Here is a 20,507-nt window from a genome sequence, read left to right as displayed (position 1 = left end):
CCTCAACGTCAAGTTGGCGACCGCGAGCAAGCAAAATGACATCCCGGCAAGACTTTTTCCCCGTTCACGATTAGCAACATCAAGTTGCCTATCACGAGCATGGAAAATAAACCTCCCTGCAAGATTTTCAAAGTGGGGAGGTCAGGTTTCTCATTGAGAGTGGTCGTGTATGCTCGCGACCGCTCGCGATGAGAAACTACCAGTCCGCGTTGAGAACTGCCGCTCAAGCACAAATCTACTCGAGCGGCAGAAAACGACCGCTTGCACTGTGCAAGATGCTGTTTGTAATGATTGCACAGTGCGGACAAGCATCCGGCACTGTGCAATCAATGCAAACAGCATTTTCCCTACCGCACTACGCAGCTCGCGTAGCTTGCGTAGTGCGAAGTGCACTTCGCGTAGCGTTGCGCTACTAAGCAACCTACGCCCAGGGTTACCGGATACTGCCGGTAAGGAATGATAAAACGGTCTTACCAGAGTCATAATACGGGACAGAGGAGTGAGGGATGAAAATGTTAATACAATGTTAATTTTACCTTAGGATGGGGCAGCTCTTCTAAAAGAAACTCCCGTACATTTGGAAGCATATTTAGCTTTCCGGACACGAGACTAATTAGTCTACCTCTCCAGGAGCAAAATTTATAGGAACCCCGTCCGGGTTAGAATTATCACGGGAACTAAGGTAGGGGGATCCTTCATGGTACCTAGTATTCCTTATTAGAATGTACCTACTGCCACTCTTTAGCTGATGTGCCCTTTTCTGTTACTTAGAGACTACTTGAAACTGCCCTCAGGAGTCGTATTATAACAAAATACGTTCTTTTAGACATGTTTGAAAACACAATATAGTCGGCATGTATTTACTATTTAGTGACAGCATGAGGGAGCACTACTTCGCCACAAATATAACAAAATAGATTATAAAACTAAATAGGTTGATTGCATGCCCGCACCTTGCCAACCACAGGATTACTCCTTTAAGGGAGTCTCAAACACCAACTGTACCAGTATGTTTTATAGCGATAACATAAACGATTGGGGGCTTTGCTTGTTCTTTCTTTCCCCCATTGATAAATTGTACGAGAAGCATGTACAACACCAGTTTCACATGGATTGCCTCACAGTTCTATTCACTTTTTTTTTAAATTCACACAACTCATCGAAGTCACTTTGTCAATAATTTGAAAAATAAAGTGTTATTACTATCATTGCATACACGAACAAGTACCTGTTTATATATTCCCTTAGCCCTGAAGAAGTTGTGGGGTAATCCCCTGTAACAGCGATGAAACACGTGTTGGCTAAGAAGGCTTAAAGATCTTGAATTAAAGACATCTGAAAATATAAAGACAAACATCATTGTGGTATTTTATGTAAATTTATGTATTTACTTTTGAACGTGTGAAGAGGATTTGTATATATATCTTGCAGGAGTATATTTATTAATTTATTTATGCAATTTGTAGAGCGCGCAAATACCTGTGGGTGTCTCGGCGCTAGGGACAGCGAGCATGAACCAAACGACAGATAGACTATTGGTTAAAAAGCCATGTTTTGGTCAATTTTCGGAAAGCAAGTAAAGACTGGCTGGCTTTGATATGAATTGGGAGAGAATTCCAAAGCTTCGCTGAAAAGCTTGTCACCCCACGATGCTGTCTTGGTGCGGGGGACCCTTAGCAGGTTTGCTGTGGAAGAGCGTAAGGCCCGATTAGGGATGTAGGCGTCTAGGGCCTCATTCAGGAACAATGGTCCAGAGTTACGTGAAGCTTTATATGCAATACAAAGGGCTTTAAACTTAATACGATTTTTTATTGGAAGCCAGTGATACTGTTGAAGTGTGTGTGAGATGGATTTATATTTAGGAGTTCCCGGTAGAATTCTGGCTGCAGAATTTTTGACCAATTGGAGTTTATAGAGGACTGAGCATTAATGAGGAGAGCACTGCAGTAATCAATAGTAGACATAACTAAAGTACTTACCAGTGTCTTTCCAGCACTGAGAGGTAGAAAAGGAAGGAGCTTTTTTTTATCATTCGCAGTTTATGGAATGATGATGAGACCACAGAATTAGAATGAGGAACAAAGCACAGCCTGTTGTCAAATATAACGCCCAGATTTCACACCCTGGTTACTGGAAGTGGAAGAGGGCCCAATGAGGACGGCCACCAGGCGGAAGACCAATTTGGCAGTAGATTACCAAATATCATAACCTCTGTTTTCTCAGAGTTAAGATTTAGGCAGTTGTTGGCCATCCAACTGCTGATGGCCAACATGCCTTTCTGGAAATTGGCTGCTGCTCCATCGCCATCATTATGTACTGCCAGCACCAGCTGAGTGTCATCGGCGTAAGATGTGAGGCCCATCCCTTGTGCCTTGATGACTTTGGCCAAGTCCGACACATAGATGTTAAATAGTGTCGGACTCAATGATGATCCTTGCGGTACACCACACAGGAGGGCCAGTTGAGGAGAGTTGAAGGTGCCGAGACTCACTGATTGCGTGCGATTTGTTAGGAAAGAGGTCAGCAGGGCTCTAGCTGCATGTCAGATACCTATTTTTGTGACACGGTCGATCAGGATAGCATGATCGACCGTGTCAAATGCCGCTGAAAGATCCAACAGTATAAGAACAGCGGCCCCCCCTGATCGAGTATCATCCTGATATCCTCTGATGCTTTATTAAGCGCTGTCTCAGTTCCGTGGCCCTTACGGAAACCGAATTGTGTGTCATCCAGACGATAGTGATCTTCGATATATTTAGATAATTGAATATCCATCACCTTTTCTAAGATCTTTGCTGGGAATGGCAAGCTAGCTATAGGTCTATAATTCTTAGTGTCATTAGGATCAAGATTATGTTTTTTTAGCAGAGGTTTAAATGTTTTTTCCAAACCCGTGGGTATATGCCTGTCGTAAACATCGCATTGCAAATGTTAGAGAGGCTAGGTGTAATGAGCTCGGCGATGGATTTTAGAATGACTGGTGGGCAGGGGTCCGTAGCAGATCCTGATTTAGTGATGGAAATTAAATTTAAGATCTGGTCTGATATACTATTGAATTGTAAGAAGGAAGGAGGGGGTTCAGTAATGCCATGGTTCGGGGGCTGACCATCAGTCTTGGGTTGAGAGGAGAAGTTGATATAGATATCATTGACCTTTTCAAAGAAATAGCTGGCAAGTAAGTCATATAAGGGCTGTGACGGGGCTGGGATGGGATTCGATGTAAGTCCTGATAGTTTGGCTACTACCGGATATAGATGTTTGTTAGAATCTTGCGCGGTTTCTCTCCGTCCAATATAATATTTACTTTTCTCCTGCACAATAAGCAATTTGTATTTAATTAGTGACATGATTCCATGTACAACTGCAATATTTGTTGCAAGGATGGCTTGCCCCTCACCCCCCATTCCCACCCCGCCACCCCACCCCACCCCACCCAACGAGTTGCTCAGACCTTGGCAGGTACCATGACAATGGTAGATATGTTGGGCAACGTGGGCTTCAGGTAGACTTTGTCGTGAGTCATAAGGACTTGTTTTATTACTAACTCTCAGTTTCGTTAGCGATGCCAACCATACATAGTGTACTGATGCAGAGACTACCTGACTGACAAACAAATACACATCCAGCACAGGTGAAAACTGAAAAGATCTCCCCCTCTTACCTGCAGGAGGAGCATGTCCACATCCATGACCTCTGGATCCGCTTGACTGCCTATTGGCTTTTCCTTTTCTTTTACCCATCTTTATGTGGGATGCTGAAGCGCACAGCTGGGGTTAATCTGCAGAATAACAGGACACATTTCAGTTCATTGTCTGGTGATATTTGCTGTTCACTGGTCTGCACTGCAGAGGAATGAGTTATGTAACAGTGTGGTCCATGGCTCGCTTGATTCAACTCCTCAATGTGCAGTTTCTGAAACCTCCTAGGAGGCTCTTTCATCCCTTCCAAAATCCTAGAACATTATTTCTCATATGTTAGACATGGTCTGTGTTAGATTACAGATACTCCCTCTGCCAGAACCCATTCGGGAGCAGCAGGATAAGCAGAGGTCACAGGGCCTCAATGTGGTGATGGGGCCTTTTACTACTGATGTCCTGGGGCTTGACCTGCTATGCACCGCGGGCTGGAAGCCAGCAATTCACAACGACTGTCCGTGGAGGTGGTACCACAACCTCCATCAATTGCTTCAGTTTTACCAGGAGTATCCACAATGGATCCCACTGATCTCTGCAGTCATTCACTCACCACACCATAGAGTCCTGCTAGAAGGTACCACAGATACACCACGCACACAGCATGCACACAGGGATGAGAGTGAATGGCCTGGGCCCTTACTAGAGCAGGGCCAGTAAGCGTCACACTCATACTCTAACAAAAAAGCTCTGTTAGCACTGTCAATCATAAGGAATGGTTCACTGCCACCAGCACTTCATGTAGATGTCCCGGGACATGGACAGTAATCCCATGTCAGCTAGGAAGTGTACGTGGGGTGCATTCCAGACCTTAGAGCCAGGCCCTGGGCCCAAGTGTGCTGGCCCTTAAATGTCAGGATGCAGATACCCTTTAGGGTAGAAGGACTCACAGGCTGGTGTACACTCCTGCTGTGTCAAGCAGGGGACTTTCCATCCCCACATGCTCAACTCCTGGGCATTGAACGATAACGTGCAGCAAGAGGCAGTGAGGCTGCAACACCGAGCGCACGCTTGAATTGGACATTCTTGACTTCCAGCAAATAATTTACGGGGGGGTTTCTACGCAATTCCGGAGGAGGGGCTTGATCTATTCCATATGTAGGTATGCTCGAAGGGTGTGGTCACGCCCCTTCAACCTCCTTTGCACATCCTTAGCTCCACCTGTTCTCCACCGTGAAGTGGAATCTCCGCTACACACTTTTCCCAGTTTTATTTTCACAAGGAGCACTTTAAGAGGTCCATCTTCCAGTTGAAAATGTTATTTACCCTGCCTAGATTTAGAACAGGCATTTCTACAACTGCTAACGCCTGTGTATTGTCCTAGCTGGAGCAGTCAAGGCAGTGCCAGCAGCTTACACAAGAAAAACGAAGAGGGACCCTGATACAGTCAATAGAGGGGGGAAGAAGTCAGGGAATAATCAATATAGAAAACGGAAGCACACTCCCCCCACTGGTACCATACTCATAGGCAATAAGTCCATTAGATAGAATGTACCCACAGGCCAAGAGTTATTTTAATAGAATATTTTCTTTCATTTAGTTATCAAAAATACATTTATACATTTTTATATAAATACTGTAGTGATGTCACTCCTAGTGTTCATTGTTTTTATAAAACATTTTTGTTCACACTTAGTACAATATAGAACATAAAAGGAAAAACAATCCATAAGTCCGACAAGGAAAACATATATGTAAAAGCTCATCACAGTCAATACATACAGAAGGCACAAAATTACCAAAAAGGGGAAAAATACTAAACAGAACAATGCATTACATAATACAATGAAACATATATGAAAGACAATGAACAGACAAAGAAGCGCCGACGCGCGTTTCGGAGATCCCAAGAAATCCAATGAGCTCCTTCCTCAGGGGGCAGTTAATGTTACAGTATGAATGAAACAACCAAATGGTTTACTTGAGACCGTATTTTAATTTAAATGTCGGGCATCACTCAAGTTAGCGCTGTTGGTTTAAAAAAAAGATCCAAACGAAATATTTAGATCCATGGCGTAAGCGTAGCCTCAAACCAATCCAAGGGATACTTAAAGTACTACTGGGGACTCAGACAAGAGAGACAAAGTCTAAAATCAGGAGTAGGGAGTCAGCCGGAGTATATGAGCCACAAAGCAGGAATGGCACACAAAAAAGGGTGTACCGGTTATAGTAGATGTAGCGTATTTTACAAGAGGGACCTGATAAGATATGTGCTAAGAATAAAATGAAACCAGTCTATTTGGAGAATCTTCTAGGGCTAACACTAATGAGGCACATGCTAACAGCTGATACATATACAAGAAGTGTCAACAGTCTTAGTACAGCGCTCCCAGGACGTAGTATAGATCAAATAGGAACCAACAGCTTCACGCGAACACGACGGGCCCCATAGTAAACACTATGGGGCCCATCGTGTTTATTCTTAGCACGTATCTTATCACGCCATGGATCTAAATGTTTAGTTTGGATCTTTTTTTCAAACCAACAGCGCTAACTTGAGTGATGCCCGACATTTAAATTAAAATACGGTCTCAAGTAAACCATTTGGTTGTTTCATTCATACTGTAACATTAACTGCGCCCTGAGGAAGGAGCTCATTGGATTTCTTGGGATCTCCGAAACGCGCGTCGGCGCTTCTTTGTGTGTTCATTGTTTTTCATGTATGTTTCATTGTATTATGTAATGCATTGTTCTGTTTAGTATTTTTCCCCTTTTTGGTAATTTTGTGCCTTCTGTATGTATTGACTGTGATGATCTTTTACATATATGTTTTCCTTGTCAGACTTATGGATTGTTTTTCCTTTTATGTTCTATATTGTACTAAGTGTGAACAAAAATGTTTTATAAAAAAATGAACACTAGTAGTGACATCACTACAGTATTTATATAAAAATGTATAAATGTATTTTTGATAACTAAATGAAAGAAAATATTCTTTTAAAATAACTCTTGGTCTGTGGGTACATTCTATCTAATGGACTTATTGCCTATGAGTATGGTACCAGTGGGGGGAGTGTGCTTCCGTTTTCTATAGTACCAGCAGCTTATCCTACTTTTACAATTATAAAAAAGATGTATACAACTCATGTCTAGGCTGACAGGCTATGGAGGATTGTTGCCTTCCCTTGGAGCGATTTCCCCCACGAATCTCTTCTAACCCCGTAACCTACTTGTGTAAGAAGACATTGAGCTTTTATTCTGTTATTGCTACTTGCAGTTTTGGGGGGACAGGAACTTCCTCTCTAGTTAATTAGGGCCCAATTCGGTACTGAGTACTGGCACTTTTTTATTTTTAGAGGGAAATTATGTACACTTCTCTAGAGTGACGTAATACCGGCACTGCTCATAAACAAGCAGGTACCTGCACTTGTATTTTTCCATTTCAATGTATATGTTGACGTTAAGAATACTCCGTCGTGACAGAGTATGCTTACTGCAGTGGCGTTGCTGGAGCTGTTGCAGGCCGGGGCGGTCCCTGAGTTTGCCGCCCAGTGACAAGCGGTGCACGACAGAGAGCAGGTGGGGGTGGGGGTAGTTGACAGTCTAAGACGAGGGGAAATAATATTTTGGTACCTTATATGTATTTAGCTATGCAGCACATTGGCCTGGGTGCTGAAGCATCTACTGTCCTTTAACATGGAGGGAACGTAAGCACCAAACTGCATGACATGCCAGGTATGGGAACACAGAGAGAAATATTGCCTTTCAGCGGGAAATGGTATAGTCCAAGCTCTGTTTTTAATATAAAATCAGGGCCTTTGGTGGTGATATCACTGAAAATACAAGATTTAAAATAATACTATTGTCTATGGGTGCTCATGGAAGACAATATCTATGGACTGGAATCTAGAGAATGCTAAAGTGATTCTGGTATTTTACCGACCTCTGCTGGTCGTTTTCAATCAAGACAGTTAAATAGAGGCAGTTGAACAGAAAAAAGTCCCTAAGCGGAAGCAGACAAGTCCTAGGGCTGATCCCCAGAGCCCACAAATTACATACACATATAAGTATATACTAGAGTATATACAAGAGGTCTCGAATGCTCAACCTAATCAAACACTGCACCCAGTTTATGCTGTGCATCACTTCTGCCATGCTGTATATCATTCCTCTTCGACCTGTCAACATCATCTTGCCCAATAAATTATTTTGACAACGACCAGTGACCTCCCACGCACTCCCGTGGAGCCGGCCAGGTGCCAGTCTGACTGAGAGCCACCCTCAGCGCAGTGCCTCCTGTTGGGTTTGCTGCCAATTTCAATACAGACACCCGGGTGTGGCAGCTGCAGATGGCCCGCGTGCTCTTGTGCAACCTGATGTACCCTGGTCTGAGACTTACCTAGCTCTCATTCACAGCACACTGGTGTTGAGACACACTCACCCTCCCAAGAGAAAAGGTGTCGAGGGGTTGGAAGGATGGAGAAGAGGCAGAAACATACAGGTTTCCCAAAACTTTAGAGGCAGGATAACTGGGCCTCACGTACGCACAACCTAACTCCTGATTACAGTGAGTGCAAATGACTAATAGTTAATAAATAATTGATGAGAGGGCGCAGACATTTGTTGTAGTGACTTATAATAATTAGTAGGTTTCGAAGCCATTCTAGAAGGTGCTCATAATAGGAGCAATAAGGACCAAGTTAATAGCTTTTGCAAACATTGCACAAACCTCAAAAAGATAAAAGTCGGAGTGAAGCTGTGGGTATTGGGATCTGAGACCTACAGGGCACACACACCACTGTTACTGCACTGGAAACAAAACGTCACTCAGATCCTGTAGGTGGACAGATGTCAGGATGACACAGGTTTGAGGATGTTCTCTCCGTTCATTGGATAGTGAACAGGTGAGTACCTCCCAATAGGAGGGGTGTTAGTTATGTCTTGTTAGCTTGAGGGAAATGTCTTGTGTTACTACTTTTTCCATAAGATGAACAACGTGCCTGGGGTTGGGGCTGGTCTTTTATATATAAGGATTTATATAGTGCAAACTTTACCCAAAGAGGGTATCAGAGAGTTTTCCCTTCTAGAATAGTGTGAAAACTGATGTGCATTGGGTCTGTCAAGGTCTGTAGAGGTACGGTGAACAAAAAAACAACAGAAAGTAATGTTATACAGAGAAGTTCCCGGTGGCTACGATTAATTCCAACATCCGTCATTATTGGTTTTTCTCGGTAGTCGGGTGTAGCCATGCTTAGCTGGGGAACACACTGACATATGGAAACGTGCTTAGTACCCTCATGTCTGCCGCGAGGCGTTTTTTTCCCTTCGCTGATAAAGCATCGGCGGCAGCACATTTATTTCTGGAGAGCCCCTGCCGAGCAGGCCTCGCTCGCCTGCCCTCCGTGACGGCGTGCGCCTAGGAGAGCGTCTTTAGCAGGGGCGCGTTCACGCGCATGCTGCCCTTGTCGCGCAGCCCCAGAGTCTACTCCCCGCTGAGCCCAGCATTACATTTGGGATGACTGCTGCTGGCTACCGTACCTTTCATGGGACAACAAAAGAGCATGAAAATGTGAAATTTATCAGATGCTGAAACAGACAAGAATAACGTGTTTCACATAGTGCCACGCTCCTCACTCAAGCCGGTTGGGTAGGCATTCACGGGGCTGGGTACGATTGCAAACACACGCAAAGCACTGGCAGGTTCCAGGCTTCAGCGGTACTTCTCGTGGGGTGTCCTCCTTTAAAGAGCTGTCACCCGTAGACAATGCCCTCTGAGATTCCTCAGGCATTCCGAGCGACGTGGGAGCAGAGTCCATGCCCTGCATGACAAGCGCAGGCCGGGAACCTCTCGGTAATAGCAGTCAAAAAGAGGGGCCAGAGACATAAATGAGGGACAACGGCGCGCACTCCAATCATCAAAATAAACAAGCATTATCAATGCAATAACGCGCATTTACGCGAGACCTATTGCATTGCAAATAGCAATATGTGTGGGCGACGAGGCATGAGGGGGCGGCGTCAAGAAGGCATTGGACTGCAGGAGGGGTGCATGGGAAGAAAGTAGTGGGAAGAAAGTAGTCTGTGCTGTGTAGGGGCCAGTAGCCGTGTAAGGACACAAATGACTGACATGGCTGTTATGGGGAGAGACTAACAAGCTTAAAACCAATCGGAAGGCAGTCAATCAAGAAGATGGGCCGGAGAGTGGGCGGAGCTTCCACAAAGCTTCAACAATATAGTGTATACTGCATGCCTCGGAAAGCGATGGCAACGCATTCATGCTACATCGCTAGGGAAGACCTAAAAAGAGGAAAACCACTCACCTTGTGCTCACCGCATCAGTGGCAAGCGCAAGGTAAGTGGTTTTCTTAAGTCATTTACATCTGTTGACTCCCCCCCTCCTCACCACCACACTCTTACCTGCACTGGTCGTCACGATTGCTGCCCCTCATACACACCAAAAGACCCGCCTCCTCCTCGGCCACTGGATCTGCTCCCTGGGCATGGAAAATTGCTCACCTCACGTGAAGTGCTGCCGCCCCCAAAAAAGGGCCACCAGGGGCAGACCACCCCCCACCCACACCCCCCTGGCTACGCCACTGGCATGTTGCCAACATAATGGTCCACCCACCAAATTTAGATTCAGGCAGACCATAGGTTTAATCATGGCAGAGGCTACTCCGTCTCCACTCTGAGTAAACCCCTCGACAGCCCTGTGGAGGAAGACCTCCAATTATGCCACCTAATGTAGATGGCATTGCCATGACGGCAGTTCCTGGCAATGTTTTAGGAAATGACGTCCTGCTTGGCGGTCATTTCTAAATTTGATGCACAATACTGCTGTCAGGGCATTGGAATAATTTACTATGACGTTCTGGTGGAGAAACAGGCCCGGACGCCAGATTATAAATCTGCCCTCAGCGATTATGATAGAATAGTGAATACAACACTGGTTGGTGTGGCAAGAACAGCAGAATAATGGCACCTGGAGCAGATGACTCCATTGTATGTGCTCCGCCTAGTGAATACGGTTGCTGGAGGTAAAATACTGAGGAGGGGTTTTGAAGAGTAGGGTAGTCTTGAACCTGTACAAACGCTGATTGGCCCAAAGTCACCCCTACTTGTACATATATGTTGTATTGCTCCAGTGCCTCTTGCTGTATAGAATTGCATTATTGCGGATTGCTTTTTGTGCTCAGGTACCTGCAGTGCCTCCACATTTTCTATTTTACTCCTGTTTTACGCCTGTGTGAGTAGCTAGATCGTATTCTGCTCACATCAACGTTAACAACCTGATTTATATTGAGCTAGCACTGTAAATAATCAACAATAAATAAATTCCACCAGACTTCCGCCAGGAAGTAAGTTGGTGACAGATGGTGTATCACCACTATAGGACTATTGGGACGCCTCTTCATGTCCTAGGGGTAGACCCGTCACAAGCACAAAGCCACACTTTCCCATCCAGAGATGTAAGCCATACCTCCCAGGACAGAGGATCACTAGCCTCTCTCGCGAGGCAGCACGTGCTGCCACTGTGGTGCCTTCTTCTACGCTGCACCTTGTCGCACACTGTGAGCTGCACGCACTCAGTCTAATGGGCGCTGAAATCTGCAAACGCTGCCCTCGTATATTGTGCGTGCTACTTTGCACCCTACGCCAGGCACAAAGATTGGCACCTGACCCTCTCCTACCTATCCCGCCAAACTTCTTGGGTCCATGGAACAAGTGTTAAATATTTACTAAAAATTATTTAAACATAAAAATGCTCAAGAGGCTGTTTTTAAATTTTATTTACAAATTGATACTTATAAAATACATTAAAATATTTAATTCATGTAAATATTTCATAAATATTTATTTTGAAGCGTTAGCTTTCCTCATGTTCTATGACCAAGCAAGCTGTAAAGGGGCTGACTTATACCCAGGTTGGGTATTATATAGTAATGTAAATTCATACATAACCCTCGTGGTCCCCACTGATACTAGTACCATAATACTCAGCATGTGTGCAGCCGACTGCAGCTCAAAAAGGCTGCATAATACTCTTACACTAACATAAGACAAAACTGCTGAAAGGTCATATCCATCACCCAGCGCTTTACCAGTCCACAGCAGCAAACCACCAATCGCCAGCTGAGCAGGCATGGAATTACTGAAGAGATCTTTCACATACTGCTGGACGCCAGAGGACTGTAAGGGGCATATATACAAGTCTCTATCACCACCACAGTGTCACTTTTTAAGACGTTTTTGTGGCGATAGGGGCTTTGCCTCATTTTCAATGTGGTTTAACGCTGCCTTGTAAATAAGGCCCCTTTCACGATATGCTTAGCATGAAAGGGGTGGGCATTCCACTGCAACACCCATTGATTTTGATGCTGCTCCCTGTGTACAAGGGTGGCGTACATAGGAGGCAGCGCCAAAATTAATACCAGGGAAAACCTTGTCTTAACATGGCGAAACGAGGAAAAACGCATTATTTCTCCTCGTTTTTGCTTTTTCCATGTGTGCTGCCTTGTGCAGCACACATGGAAAAAGCAAAATGCAGTGGATTGTTTATGTACAGGAAAGTCCCCCTTCCTGTACATAAACAATCTTTAAAAAACAAATGCCATTTTGTGACTTCCATGTGTGCTGCATCAAGCAGCACACATGGAAGTCACAAAATGGCATTCAAAGATTGTTTATGTACAGGAAGGAGGTCCTTCCTGGACATAAACAATCTTTACCCTGCACGAAGACATCCTTGCACTATCATGCCATACGTAGGGGAAAACGCAAGGCTGCACCATATCCTTGTAAATATGGTGCAGCCTTGCGTTTCTGAAGTGGCGGAGTGAGGCGTTAAGCCATGGCGGCGAACGCCTCACTCCGCCACTTCCTCAAACATATCTCCATAACTTAGTCCACCACTCAGGTCACCGGATGACCGCTTCTCGGCATCTCACACGGACAGTCATGCAAAGGATGATTGTAACACAGATTGCCGGACTATCTCTCCATCTCTCCATCTCAAGATCATAAACACAATAATTTCTTACAATAGACAACACTGTGCAGTCACCAGTTTAGCGGACAGTGACCATTATAAATACCATATAGAGACATTTTAAGTTGTGTAAAGCTGCCACCTTACAGAAACCCATAAACTGCATGCTTATATCTCACAGTGCTAACTCTGCGTCCCATAACACAATACCTGCATCTCGTTGGTCCTCACTCACAACACGCACACACTTCTCACAGAGGATCGAAACAAGCACAATATGCATCCTACTACACACCCCACACAGTGTAGCGTGCTACCCATGTAGGCAAGCGCGTCACCGCCCAGTGGTAATAATAGCTATATATACCTCAGGGTCATAAAAGCAATATACTATTTGCAAGGCAATGGGAGCCCATATGAATAGAACCATAACCTTGGCTAATGACCACATAGCCCACCCATGGAAAGAACACACCTTCCAAGAGAAGCCTGCAGAGGCCTTTAGGCCAACAGGGGCAGCAAGCAATGATATAACATGTTTTACATGTCCACAGGGGTGAAGTTTCAGGGGGGGGGGAGGGGGGGCTGGTGCTTGGGGTGTTATACCCCCTCCCTCAAATAAATGTATGTTCTGATAAATAGTTGGGTACAGGTGCTTTTAGTCAGGTATGGAGCACAATACACTCTCTCCCCGTTTCGAATGTCCTCAAATGTTGGTTATTTGACAAAATATTGTGCTTTCTCTCACTCAGTACTCCTTCCAATCTGCATTCCTCTCCCTTTCATTGCCCCTTAGGCCCCTCTCATGTACCCTGCTTGTCCTATAATGTATTATAACATTATATGCCAGCGCGATTGTTGGGAAACTCCAAAGCCCTCTCCCCTCCCTTCAACGTACTGACCAAGCTTTGGCCAGGCATATCCAAAGAAAATAGTTCAACACACATTATATGTAAAGTGTTGTTCTTAAGTTCATTGTGGCCTTCGTCAGGACCTATGTTGTAGTGTTGTGGGCACTGAGCCCACATGGACACCGTGCATATAGTTGGTTAACTGGCCACAAGCACGTGCACTCGGACCCTATTATTTGCAGGCTTCCGTCACTCGCGACGCCTATGGTGGATGGGTGTGGGGTGCTAGTATGTCCACTCCCTTGAGGGAGTGGCTGGCAAACTAAGTACCTGCTGAGACACTGGAATGTGTCCAACACAACACCACATTCCTCCCAAACTTTATTAAAAGCAAAACAAAGTCCAATCTATGGAGATAAACTATGTACATGGTACACCCCTCAGTCTGCCGCTCTTGAGAGGCAGTCCGCAGGACAACTGTGGACAGGTACAACGGGGAGCACCCGGCCATCTTGGCACATGTCCATAATTTAACCAGCTACTACTGGGCACGGACAATGCATTGATGAAGTCGAGATACCTTGGCAGCCTGTCCATCAGATTAATGTCCACTTACACACTGTGGAATGGACGTGTGAGCTCTTACGGTAATGGTGTAGGTCAACGTAAACATGGTGCATCAGGAGTGTCTGTGGAGTCCCGCTACCGAGTCTTCTCTTTAGGGCACCTGGACACTCTGACGACCAATCTTCCAGGACTGAAATGGCATTGATGATGCTTAGGACATTATCCTTCGAAGCCTCGGTGCCTCCTGGTACCTTGTTGGTGGCGCTGCTTCCAGACCATTTCTCGTGCCATGATCCCTGGGTGCAGGAATTTCCTTGAGGCCATTTAGCAGGGCTGCCACAGTACTGCGGGGACTGTGCAGTGCTGCATATGGCTCACCTGGCGGCCGCTGCAGTATTTCTGACAGGATTCGACAGTGTTTGTGCATCCACCAGCGTAGGTAACTTAACCGTCAGTGTGCTTGCCAACAATACACAGGGGCAGATGAACTGTCAGAGAGCCCCTGGACACTTTGTCTCTCACTTCGATAGGGGTGCCTCGGTCTCTGGGTGCTTTGCAGGTGCATGGCTCCACCCTGGTGATGATCTACTCCTTTCATGGATTGGGTGATGCACATGGCAATGATGTTGTGGTTGCCATTGGACCTGAACAATTGGTGGTGATGATTCACCGAGAGTGAGGATGACTGGAGGGACTTCCCAGCCATGTAACTCTGTGTCTTAGCTGAGGCTGTTCTCCAACTGTGGCATCTGCGGTCATGAGCAGGGATGCCATACGACTTAGACTCAGGAGCTGACGGTCACACTAGGAAGAGAAACAGTTCGCGCTCACTGAGGCTTACGTTTGGTTCTCCCATTGAGCTGTCTCCAGGGACGTTGCTCTGCCTTGGTGGCTGTCTTGTGTCTGCTGGTGCACTCTTGTCTTGTGGTGGTACAAGTCCTCGTTCTTCTACCCTGGTTGATCTCTCCAGTGCACCTGTGGTCATCCATTTCTTCAGGTTGACAGGATTGTCACACTTTTTCTTCCTTCATGATGTGGCATCGTGCCACATTCTCTTCTCCGTGTGGTGGTGGTCGCAGCTTGCCACCTGGAGTGTGCAACTCTCTCTTGCACTGTATTGGGCCACTGGTGACTCCATCTTGAGGCAGTGTGGGGGAGGATGCTCTTCGCCGTCATTGTCCCACTGCGGGGCTATACTCCTGCAGTGGTGATGTAGAGGTTCTCCCTCCTACAGTCAGGCACACGCCAGGCCTTTCATCCTCTCTCTTCTCTGGGGGAATGCTGGGTGCCTGGCAGGCATCCAGGCTCTCTGTATGCTTGCTTTTTTTTCTTGCGGGGGCAGCAGGCAGCCGCTTGAGAATGTGCAGCTCTATCTTCACGAGTGCAGTGGTGTCAGATAGCAACTAGGAGGGGTGCGCTTGCTACACACAATGTCCTCATGGCTTGCTAGATGTCCAGCAGGGCTTCTTTTCTTTTCTTAGTTGAGTCTGCCTCTACTGGCAGTCTGAGACACTGCAGTGGGGCCTCTCATGTTTGCTGCCATGGGTGAGGTCTCGGGCACTGCTGGCTCACTTCCCTTTTTTCAGCAACTGATGGGCAGCCAACTTGGGGCATGTGGTGGTCACTTGGCTAGTTTCCCATGTCCTCTGTATTTCGCAGATGGGCAAATGGGGGCGGGGTCTACCCAGTGCGGGTGCTGCCACTTCAAACGCAGGGGCCACAGCAGCCTTCTTAGTGCTGTGGCTAGTTTCTATGAGAAATGTGTACTTTAAACTGGTGCAGTGCCATATGTGGCCACTGGGTGGCCCTGCATCACTGTTCCTAGGCTTTCCTGAGGCTGTGGGCCTTGCAAATCACGCTAGTTCTGTGCAGTGGGGAGCTGGGGGCAGTGTCTTCAGGCGCAATGGAGCTTCCTCCTCTGCCTTCAGCGCCGCCACTCAATACATGGTTTGGTTGTGGGGCACTTACAGGCCCCTCAAAGATTACTACCCGGACCGACAGGAGTCACTGCCACTCCAGGTGTGGTCCAGTGACTCACCGCTGGGTGGTGCCATGCTACCTCAGGAGGCCGCAGCATCGAGCTTCCTGCTGCGACCTGCGTTGCATAGCATCAGTGCGGGTGCTGTTGTTCTCACTGCTCGTCTCACCATCGGGCACTTGGGCCGCCCTCTGATAGAAAGAGTCTTCTCGCCCACGTGAGTGCCGCAGAGACAGGCGTGGCTTCGCAGGCAGCAGGGTCGCTCAGCGGGGTGTTTCGTCAGCCTGCTCCTATTGTATGACCAGGTGAGAGAGGATGGGGCAGGGAGGATGCAGACAGGCGTGGGCAGCCTGCTAGAGCGTTGCAGACAGGAAGGGAGGCACAGCGGAAGGCAACGGCCTTACTGTCTCTCACTGTCTGTTGCTGGTAGTCAACTATCTAATTCTGGCTGGGTCTTGCTGGAAGGAGGTAAGGGAAAGCCTTGCCGGCGCAGCCTGTACTTTCTTGCCCTAGCCTCGGACGCTGTTATGTTGTGGGCCCTAGACCCACATGCTGACCAATGATTGGCACCGACACCGTGGTTATCGTTATTCAACTGGCCACGAGCACGTGCACTCGGGCCCTTTTATTAGCCGGGTCACGTCACTCGTGACACCGGTGGTGAATGGGCGTGGTGTGTGTGTGCCCACTCCCATAGGGGAGTGGCTACTACATCAGTGCCTGTCGAGACACTAGAACATGTCTCGCAGGACACAACAGACGCTACATGCAGGTCATTTGCCTGTGGTGCGGTTCATTACACTACTCCTCTCCGTGGCATCGGTGGCCTTGCCTGGACAGGGGCGGCTCCGGCACCAACTCCCAGCCACAGGTGCATGCAGCAGGATGCCTCACATGGGGCCACAGTACTTCAAGGGCATGCACGGTGATCCGCATATAGGCATCGGTAGGGCTGGGCTGCCTCTCGGGATACACAGCGGTTTCTCTGCTTGTCAAAGTATTTGAAAAGTAAACATTGCTCGAGTGGCAAGGAAATCACCTCAAGCCCTCAAAGAGTTTATCTGAGAGGTGAACATTTGCAAGCAGCAAGCAATTCATCACACGAGCTGTCTCCGTGCTTGCTTGAAAAAAATAAGCATTAATCTAGCGGCAGAGGATTCCTCGCGCTGTCGCGAGCTGCTGTTCTGGTCTTCATTCGTCAGTGATCTGCCATGAAGATTAATCCCGTGATAGTGCAGATACTGTGGAAATCGGAGTGAGCTGCCTTATAACGTGGTATTTTCAGAATACTTTGGCCTCGATTGCGAGTGCCAGGAGGGATAGTCAGTATTTATAGCACCTGTTAAAAACTCATATCCCGGGGTTTAAAAATCACATTTTAAATAGCATCTATTGCTGCACACCGAAGACTATTTCGGCTTTGAAGTCCGTTTCAACGCCAATCATTCTTTCTTTTCAGCTTTGAAGAGCCCATTGTTGCCGACACCAATGACCCAGAGGGCCCAGCAACCTGCTGGGCCATGGGATGGAATTGTGTCGGCTTTGAAGCCTTATGGTGCTGCCAGCTATGGCTGGAATGCAGTGGTGGACAGGAAGGTTGGGTCCCTGATTGTGGGCTTGACGCCCGAGTCCTGTCCCCGTAAGAACATTGAGTGACCTGATGGTGAGAGCAGTGAGGAGGTGTACTCACTGTCTACGTTTTCTGGCATAGTGCTAGAGAAAGCCAAAAAGGACGCATGCACTGAACACAGCTTGAGGGGAAATGTATATCTACAGCAGTATTTTAGGGCTATAGTGCCAGGGAGTTTGTGGATTGGCAGCAAATGTTGACGAGTGGGAGGGCTGAAATGCTTCCTTCACTCTGCAGCGCTGCATGGAAGTGTCTCAGAGCGACTAAAAGCGTGTTTAATTATTCATGCTGGACGGGAGCAGTTATAGGCATTCCAAATAAAAACAAGCGCGGACGCCTCGCGCTGAAAGTAAAAAAAACAAGTTTGAGGAGGAGGCAGCAGGGGAAGGGGAGAGGGGAGGGGGCCTGCGCCTGTTTCCCTTGCGGGAGCGAGCAGGAACCATCTGTTAATTACAAAGGGATGGTTTGAAAGCTCGCTCCTGCAAGGGAATCGGGTCTCGCCTTTGGGACGTTATAAGTGTTTTGGCCATGCAACAGTTGATGTTGTTGCCGCAAGGATATTGTGCTGCATAACTAAATACTTATAAGGTCCCAAAAGCGAGACCTATTGGCTATGCCAATGCGTGTCTCTCCTCACCCTACACGTGTCTCTCCTCACCCTCCACGTGTCACTCCCCACCCTCCACGTGTCTGTCCTCACCCTCCACGTGTCTCTGTTGCACGCCTCACACTGCTGCACGCCACACACTGCTGCACGCCTCACACTGCTGCACGCCTCACACTGCTGCACACCTCACACTGCTGCTTGACGCTGCACGCCACACACTGCTGCACACCTCACACTGCTGCACGCCACACACTGCCACACACTGCTGCACGCCGCACACTGCTGCACGCCGCACACTGCTGCACGCCACATACTGCTGCACGCCACACACTGCTGCATGCCACACACTGCTACACGAAACATTGCTGAACGCCACACACTGCTGCACGGCACACACTGATGCAACCGGCACACTGCTGCGCGCCACACACTGCTGGTCACTGCTGCATTACTCACTGCTGCATGCTGCACGACACTGCTGCACGCAGCACACTGCTGCACGCCACTGCACGCCACAGTGCTGCATGCCTCACACTGATACATGAAACACTGCTGCACGCCGCACACTGCTGCACGCAGCACACTGCTGTACGCCGCACACTGCTGCACGCCGCTGCATGTCACAGTGCTGCATGCCTCACACTGCTACACGAAACACTGCTGCACGCGGCACACTGCTGCACGCCTCACACTGCTGCCCGTCGCACACTGCTGCACGCGGCACACTGCTGCACTCCACACACTGCTTTTATGCAAATTTATGCTACTGACATTGCAAATGACAAATGCCTTTTATTTGTTTTAAAACGAAAACATAAATGAAAGGCATTGTAATTTTACAATGCCAATAGCTCAAACTCTTATAAATGCGAGACATATTGCATTGCAAATGCTTGTTACATCTGCTGTTAGGCTTATATCCAGCTGCGACTAACAGTTGAAGGCATATTAGGGCCGGTTGCAATGTGATCTTGGCAGCATTGTCAATTTTATCCCTCTTTTAAAATATTCAATCTGTTTACACATATAATATAACAGTATATTTTTATTCTTGGAAATGGTATTTGATGTGATTTTGTAGGTGTTTTATCGATATAACTCTTTGTACATATAGTGTTTAATTGACTTTTAAGTTTTTTTGCAAAAAGCCGAATAATGTGATTTGATTTGTCTTGGTGCCAAAGAAGACAAATTTCGTTTTTTTCCAGAATTAAGCTTGCGGCAGCTTGTGTATGGCCACCAAATATACATGTTGTGTAGTCACCCAGCTTTGTTTGCATCTAAGGTACTTTGAAACATAATTTGAAACATGGATAAGGTACCCTAGCTCTTCAGAGTGTTTGAGGACTCGCGTGCTTTAGCGCTGTGCTGAAGGTGCGCTGCGTTTTTTTAATTCACCCGTTTTGTATTTCTGTTAATTTTTAGCTTGTTCTCCCCTGATTTTAAGACTGGGCATTCTCCCTCTTACCTGCACCTTAATTGTTGACTCACCGCTGCTTTAGCGGGTCCGGTTCTGGGGGTTCTGATACTGTGGAGAATCGGCCGCCATCTTGGGAGTGGTTGTGACGTTTTCTGGGCGCCATTTTGAGCGGTCTAGTGGTGTTGCAGACACGCGGTCACCCTACTTAAGGCGGTTCCTCAAGGGGGTCAGCCTGGATAAGGTACCCTAGCTCTTCAGAGCGTTTGAGGACTCGCGTGCTTTAGCGCTGTGCTGAAGGTGCGCTGCGTTTTTTTAATTCACCCGTTTTGTATTTCTGTTAATTTTTAGCTTGTTCTCCCCTGATTTTAAGACTGGGCATTCTCCCTCTTACCTGCACCTTAATTGTTGACTCACCGCTGCTTTAGCGGGTCCGGTTCTGGGGGTTCTAATACTGTGGAGAATCGGCCGCCATCTTGGGAGTGGTGGTGACGTTTTCTGGGTGCCATTTTGAGCGGTCTTGTGGTGTTGCAGACACACGGTCACCCTACTTAAGGCGGTTCCTCAAGGGGGTCAGCCTGGATAAGGTACCCTAGCTCTTCAGAGCGTTTGAGGACTCGCGTGCTTTAGCACTGTGCTGAAGGTGCGCTGCGTTTTTTTAATTCACCCGTTTTGTATTTCTGTTAATTTTTAGCTTGTTCTCCCCTGATTTTAAGACTGGGCATTCTCCCTCTTACCTGCACCTTAATTGTTGACTCACCGCTGCTTTAGCGGGTCCGGTTCTGGGGGTTCTGATACTGTGGAGAATCGGCCGCCATCTTGGGAGTGGTGGTGAC

The 20,507-nt window shown here is 47.2% G+C and overlaps 1 protein-coding gene across 2 annotated transcripts in view; it reads right to left on the bottom strand.

Moving 5' to 3' along the window:
- The window catches only part of LOC146863448 (uncharacterized), a 145,094-nt gene that overhangs the window by 103,295 nt on the left and 21,292 nt on the right, over window positions 1-20,507 (bottom strand). For both annotated transcript variants that reach the window (XM_085642883.1, XM_085642882.1), the window contains exon 2: window positions 3,662-3,778. Coding sequence is in view for 1 of the 2 variants with exons in the window: in XM_085642882.1 (XP_085499008.1) it covers window positions 3,662-3,740 (79 nt within the window). In the remaining variant the exon portion in view is untranslated. The remainder of the gene's footprint in view (window positions 1-3,661; window positions 3,779-20,507) is intronic.

The sequence above is a fragment of the Triturus cristatus genome, chromosome 2_2 (assembly GCF_964204655.1).
Source record: "Triturus cristatus chromosome 2_2, aTriCri1.1, whole genome shotgun sequence".
NCBI lineage: Eukaryota > Metazoa > Chordata > Amphibia > Caudata > Salamandridae > Triturus > Triturus cristatus.
This window is presented reverse-complemented; position numbering and strand designations above follow the sequence as displayed.